Source organism: Hippopotamus amphibius, chromosome 1, assembly GCF_030028045.1.
Source record: "Hippopotamus amphibius kiboko isolate mHipAmp2 chromosome 1, mHipAmp2.hap2, whole genome shotgun sequence".
Classification (NCBI taxonomy): domain Eukaryota; kingdom Metazoa; phylum Chordata; class Mammalia; order Artiodactyla; family Hippopotamidae; genus Hippopotamus; species Hippopotamus amphibius.
Genome location: NC_080186.1, coordinates 183,240,026 through 183,246,875, shown reverse-complemented (window position 1 = coordinate 183,246,875; position 6,850 = coordinate 183,240,026). Strand labels below are relative to the sequence as shown.

Genomic DNA, 6,850 nt, shown 5'->3' with positions numbered 1-6,850 from the left:
GTCCGCCGCGACCCGGAAGCAGTTGGCGTACGGCGCGAAGGAAACCCGAGGGGCGACCCCCGGGTGGCGGGTGGGGTGGGGGCATGCGCCCGCCGTCGGCGATTGAAACTACACGCTGTCAACCGAGGGCTTCACGCGGCGCTTTCTCCCTCCGATTTCTCCGTAGGTAGCGCACGACACCGCCTTTTATACTCTAAGCCCCAAAGGTTTGGAAACACCGCGCAAGCCTTGTAAAATTCAGCCCACAAATCCACAAATTCTTCCAGAACTTTTATCTTCGTTCGATATTTGGGAGGAAGTGCAAAGTTCAAATTCGCTTTGAAAAAATTAAGGCCCTAAAGAACATGAAGATGGTATATATGAAAACAGACATGGGCCAGTATAAATTTGCCAACAGACAAGGCCACAGTTTTAAGCTGAATGGATGGAGAAATTCAATCTACAAATCAAGTTATTTGGTTATGGAGATAACCAAATGCTTATTAAATAATTATCGACGCACAATAGTTCAGAGACGTTCCTAGTCTTCTAGAACACCAAGAATTGCACACACACCCTGTCCATTCGATTGCGAGGGTTTGTATCATTTTCTTTTACGAGATTTAAAGATTTTACTCTGAGTCAGTGTGTCGTCCAGCATCAATGTTGCATCAATTTGCAAGAGCAAATAAGCGCAACGTGTTCTCTAACTACAATGAAATAGCATACATGGGCTTCTAGCCTCCCCCCGCCCCCCCCAAAAAAGAGGGATTTAAGTTGCTTCGGCAAAATACTCTTCCCTTTAAAAGTTTACGAGGCAGTCTTGGGGGAAAAGAAATCCACCCAAGGATCAGGTCTGAACTCGGTTTTTATAATCAACTAATATAAGTTTGGGTATAATTTTAATTGTTAGCTTTCTTAGAAAATGTATTTCTTAAAAAACATATCATGTGGGCTCGAGTTATCCTAATTCACCAATCCAAAGCACCTTACATAATGTCAGGTACTAGTAACTATTATTCAGAGGTATTCCTGCATGTCTTTAACAAATATTGCATTAACAAACTGCCAGGTATAGGCTGTCCTTGGTGCTTCCCTACAAATACAGAGGCCAACAGTCCTTGCCCTTTAGGTATGCCCAGTCTAGAGGAGTTTTCACTCCATTATTACAATGAAGACTGAACATTTAGCTTACTAGAATCAACTATGCATATGCTATATAAGCTCAGAAAGACAATCCTATTCAATCTGGCCCTAAAAGGGAAGCCAAATATTTTATCTGATTCTCAGCTCAAGAACCACTAATCTGATCCAAATCTGGAGTAAATACTTCTATGGTGGACTCATTGAGAGATAATATACCTCCTAGGTAAGTAAGCACCCACCCACCTTTTTGTGGGTGACTCTGACCATACAAGATTTTTGCCATACATGTGACAGAATCTAATCCCCCACATAAAATGTCACTCTACATTATTAGCTAAGAAGTGTAAATAGCACAGGTCTTCAAAGTATAGGAATGACAGTATCTATAAAATTGAATATTATTTAGCCATTAAATGATAATGTTTGAATTATATAGAAACAGAAAAATATACGTGATCTACTGTTAAGCGATTTTAGTATATCTAAAATGTACTCTAACACTAGCTATTTAAAATATGTTGGTGTATTTTGGAAGAAGTTACCTTAGGGTAGTGGAATTATGGGTACTTTATAACATTTTTCCTTTAGTTTTTTTTGTAAATTTCTTATTAATACACTTTTAAATCCAGTATAAGAAATGTTTATTTGACATCTCTTCTATGAGACTGTAACTGAAGACATTACTATACTCATTCTACATCCTTTACACAAAGGATTCATATGATAAATTCACTTATTTTAGATGCAGTTAGAAGGACTAGTTTCTTCAGAATACTTTCATACTTTCTTTTATTTAAAAACAAAACAAAATAAACAAAAAGCTATAAGAATCACATCACCCAGTAGGCTTACCTTTGATGCAGGAAACCGAAAGCTGTATTTGTGTACAACAAAAAGCAACATGTTAGAAAGCAACGCATGAGAAACCTTTACTTTTCTGTATCTTGTCACTGTTCAATTCTGTTTTTAAATTCCCTTGTCCTATTCTTTATTTCTAAACTGCCTCAAATCATTTTAAAAAGTTAAGGAGAACAAGTACAACAAATAAAAATGGGCATTCCTGATTAAGGATGTTTTATATTAATTCTGTCATTTTGCACCAATAATTGTATAATCAGATTTCAGTTTCCAAAATTTGGAAGCCATCTACTTTGAATATTAACTGTGAAATAAGAAAAGGTTTTGACCACTACTCACAGTAAATTTCTGAGTCATTTGACTTAAATGGATCAAATTACAATTAAAGATACTCTAAAATAAAAGTTATAAGAAATTAGTTTCTTATATTTATTATTATATGATGCCTTTCCTGTAAGATAAAATTAATTAAAGTTAGGAACTAAGATTTTTTTAATATGAAAAGTTGAGTCAAATTAAGTTAAACTGCGTTTTCATTAACAAAAGTTTGGAAATTTTAAAATTAACTATTTTGACCAAATATATTAGCCTAGCAATTTTAAACCATTTTAAATACCACCAAGAGAAATCATAGTATTCTAAAGCCAGCTTAATTCAGATGATGTTTCAAAACATAAAATTTTCATATTTTGAGGCAAACAAAGCAGAAAAGAAAACTGCATCAGCCAGGAAGATGTGAAAGACGCAAAGATTTTATGTGGAGCCCAGAAAGGCTGAAAGGAAATCTGGAATAGCTAAAGGAAACCAAAAAGATTATATATCACTAATACAAATAATAGGGTATATATGAAGTGAGAGGCATATTTTTAAAATAAATATTCTCTATATAAAACAAAGCATGCTTCAAACAAATACAAAATATTTGTTAAACAAAATGTAGTAACTGACAAATTACCAATCTGTTAAACTTAGAAAAAGTACTAACTTATTTTATAACTCAAAAAAAAATTTTACATTTTTGTTAGTCAAGCTAATTTAGCTCCAAGTTATAAATATTACAAAAATTTTGGTTTAAAAATGTCACTCTACGATTGTCTCAATTTATTTTGCTATGCCATGACAAAAACAAAATATCTTTCAAATGTTCTAAGTATGTAAATGAAATACTGTTTCTAACATAAACTTATTCAAAGAAATTTTACATCAATAATAGACCAACTTATACATTAATTATCCTCTTAGTATCAACAGGAAATACTAATGACAATGCCGCATGGAACTTAATACCTGCCAATTCACATGCAACACAGTAATCAATCTGACTAGGCTAGTAATATTTCAAGAACACAGTCACTCTCTCCTCCTATAAATGAATATTCTAACATTCTCATCCACTGAATGCCAATTTCCTCATGCCATATTCTTTTCTAAACTCCATGTCTCCAGGTTGGAATGGCCCTAAGGAGAAGAAGAAAAGAGCAATTATAAATATATAGGATATTTTTTTAAATTTCTGATTAAATGTTAACTTTTAAAAAGTATATAGATTTGTTTTATCAACCTTTTATTATAAAATATAATACACATACATAAATTGCATAAAATATATACAGTTTATATGCAGTTTATTAAATTATTATAGAGTGAACACCTATTCTAACACCTTTTTACCTATGTGGGATATGTAGAAGTGGCCCAGAGCCTGTTGGTCCTATCTTTTTGGTCCGTTCTTCCCAACCTTTGGTAGGTTTGTAAAGTCTAGAAGGATCTCTACTAACGTTGTTTTCAACCTGTAATCAGAAGTAAAATGAGTGCCAGTTAATTTATATGAACTATTAAGTTTGTACTTACAAGACCCTTAGTAAAAAAAGCAATTTTTAAGGAAAATACTTGATATTCGCTAGACAGAAATGAAACCATTTCAGTAAACTTCTAATTGTGCTCATATAGCTAAAATAAAATTTGGATTATATCAATCTATTAACAAAGTGTTAATTTTGGTTTTTTTTAGTTCAATTATTTTATTCTACTTCCACTGTTGTATTTTCTTCTGTTTCTATCATGAAGGAAATGTAATGCAGCAAAGTATGATAGTGATATAGCCAGACAATAAATTTAAGATAATCACCAGTAAGTCATTTGTTTTATCCATGAGTCACCAGTATCTTTTAAACAATGCGAATAGCTGCTATAGGTCTAGAATATAGACTCACATAGGAAGAATGAAGAAAAGAATGAAGAGTAGGAACAGAGAAGGAATTTACGGTAAAAGGAAATGAGGTGCTTATAATGTGAAATGGTAGAATTCAAACAATAGCTGCTTAAGTTGTACCAAGTTATTTTTTGTAATACGTAAATACATAAGTATGAAATAAAGGAGATGGATATAAAGAAAATGGATTTTATGTCTGTATCCCTACAAATCAATGAATTAGGATAATAACAATGAAAATAAATTAATCTCAGTACTGAGTACCTTTTCTTTTAATTTTGCCAGTTTTCTTTGTTTTTCTGCCTTTTCATCTTCCTTTGTTTGTTTATCTAGAATTTTCAGTTCAAGTTTATGTAAATCCTAAAAGACATATACCAACAAAAAAGATAACATTAAGAAATTAAAATTAGCTAGAGTTTGTTTTAAAGTTTAGTTGCTTGCAAGTAAAGTTAAATTACCTTAAATAGCAATACTCTAACATCAACATTTTCAAAAAAAAAGCTGAGCTTTATTTTCTCTGAATATAAATGTAATACATGCACATCCTTTCTGAATCACTTTTTTTTAGGTGCTTCTTGTTTTATTTTATGGCTTAGTCTAAAACTTCCTTTCTTTTAATGGGTGACAGCCTGTTTTCACTTATCAATACAGGTATGTCTGGTTTTAGATCTCTCGTATTATATTTTCTGTGTAACAGGTTTTGTTTTTCCTAAGTCTTTTATTATGTGACCTGCTTGCCTTTTTGGGGAGTGGATCTTTTGTTATTTAGGGAGATTTTTATTTGAACCAAAAGAAATCCCACTAGTAATGTGTTTTGCCTATTATTTTTCTTGATACTCCCTTTATTTTTTGCTTTATGAGTGTTGTTCCTATGGATTCTGACGCATATAACAATTCAGAATAGTTACCTCTCATTTGTACTTTTTCATTTTAAAGTACCCTTCCTTGTCTTTTTTAATACATTTGGACTGAATTCCACCTTGTCTGATAATAAGATTGCAACTTCTCTCTGATTAGGATTTTTCTTGTATATATTTGCTTAAAATCACCTATAATTCTACCTCTCAGCAATAATCTTGATTCCTTTAAGTATATATTGAGTATCTATAATGCACTAGACCCTAGGGTAAAGGATGAACAGAAAGGACAAAACCTCTGCCTTCATGGAGCTTACATTATGGTAGAGAGATGGACAGGGAATAAGTAAGCAAATCACCAATGGGGAAAAGCCAGCCAGTTAGGCAGAGAAAACAAGACATTCACGGCCTGGCCTGTGACTACCTTTCTAGCCTTGTCTCCTGCTGGTTCCCATCTCCCACTTAATGCCCTAAGAATACTGAAGTGTTTATAGTTCCCCCACAAACTACCCTGTCACACTCCTCCAAGCTGCCCATTCATGCCATTCCCTCTACTAGGAAAGATCTTCCCTTTCCTTCCCCTTTCTTCCAAGACTCAACTCAAGTATCACCTTCTGTCTCACACTCACAGTTATGGTAACTCCCGTCCTTGCACATCCACCTCTGAAAGTTCTCTGTCCACACCTCGATCACCACACTGTTTACCATACTATACTGAAGTGCTCTATCTGCACACCAGTCTTTCCCACTAGACTATAATCTACAAGAAAGCAGAGAGCACGGCCTACTTATTTTGGTGTACAACTGCTAGGTCCAGGCCAGATATATAAGAAGCATTCAATTAATTTTTGTTGAACTGAACCTGGAAGTAATACCTCCATGCGTATCACTGAAAAATTACTTAGGAGATGCGTTTACTCACTCTTTCTTGAAACCTAGAAATTTCATCAGCAGCAGTTTTCCTTTTTTCTGCCTTTTCTGTCTTTCCCCTTATCTCCTTTTCAAGTCTCAAAAATTCTTCCTGTTCCTTCTTCTGCTGGGTGTAAGTTTCTAGCAGCAATTTTAGTTTGCATTGGCGCTGACGCTCTTTCTGCTGCCTTTTCTCTTTCTCTTCCTCTTCTTTTAACTGGGAAGCATATTTCATTGACAGTTCTATACTTTTCTGTTTCTTCCAAGCTTCAACTGCCAATTTCTGTTTCTTTCTTTGTTCTTCTTTTTGCTTTTGATTATCTTCCTGTTTATTATGAAAAAGCATTGGTACGTTCTCCACTTTTTCCTTTAACTTGAAAATTTCCTCCTTTTTTTGCTGCTTTTTGGTTTTCCAATTCTGAATAGACTAAATGGTTAAAAAAAAAGATAGCAAGAAAAATATTTTTAATAACTAAAAGCATTTTATTTTTTATTTATTTATTTGGCTACACTGCATGACATGCGGGATCTCAGTTCCCCAACCAGTGATGGAACCTGGGCCCCAGCAAGGAAAGCGTCAAGTCCTAACCACTGACCACCAGGGAATTCCCACCAAAACCATTTTAAAATACAACCTCAAATCCATCTTTCTTTTTAGAATAGTGACTGCAGAATGCTGGCTGCTTAGGTTGTAAAGTGTTTTTTTTAAACCAATGCAATTTTTTCCTACTTATGTTCGTAAAAAATTTAGTTATCTTTTAAAACACCAAATAATGGCTATTCCATTGGACTTTCTCTTCCTCTTTTAGTCCCCACGTACACAAGGACTGCACCTCATGAAGTATCCTCCTCCCCTTTACCTCCTTCATTTGTGTTCAGGGGTAACATC

At 34.0% G+C, this 6,850-nt stretch overlaps 1 protein-coding gene across 1 annotated transcript in view; it reads right to left on the bottom strand.

Moving 5' to 3' along the window:
• Nucleotides 1-2,831: 2,831 nt before the first annotated feature.
• CCDC112 (coiled-coil domain containing 112) overlaps nt 2,832-6,850 on the bottom strand; it is a 30,645-nt gene continuing 26,626 nt past the window's right edge. The window contains exons 7-10 of the mRNA XM_057737168.1: nt 5,975-6,388; nt 4,460-4,555; nt 3,655-3,773; nt 2,832-3,441 (exon numbers count right to left, since the gene is read on the bottom strand). Of these exons, the coding sequence (XP_057593151.1) occupies nt 3,411-3,441; nt 3,655-3,773; nt 4,460-4,555; nt 5,975-6,388 (660 nt within the window). The 3' untranslated portion in view covers nt 2,832-3,410. The remainder of the gene's footprint in view (nt 3,442-3,654; nt 3,774-4,459; nt 4,556-5,974; nt 6,389-6,850) is intronic.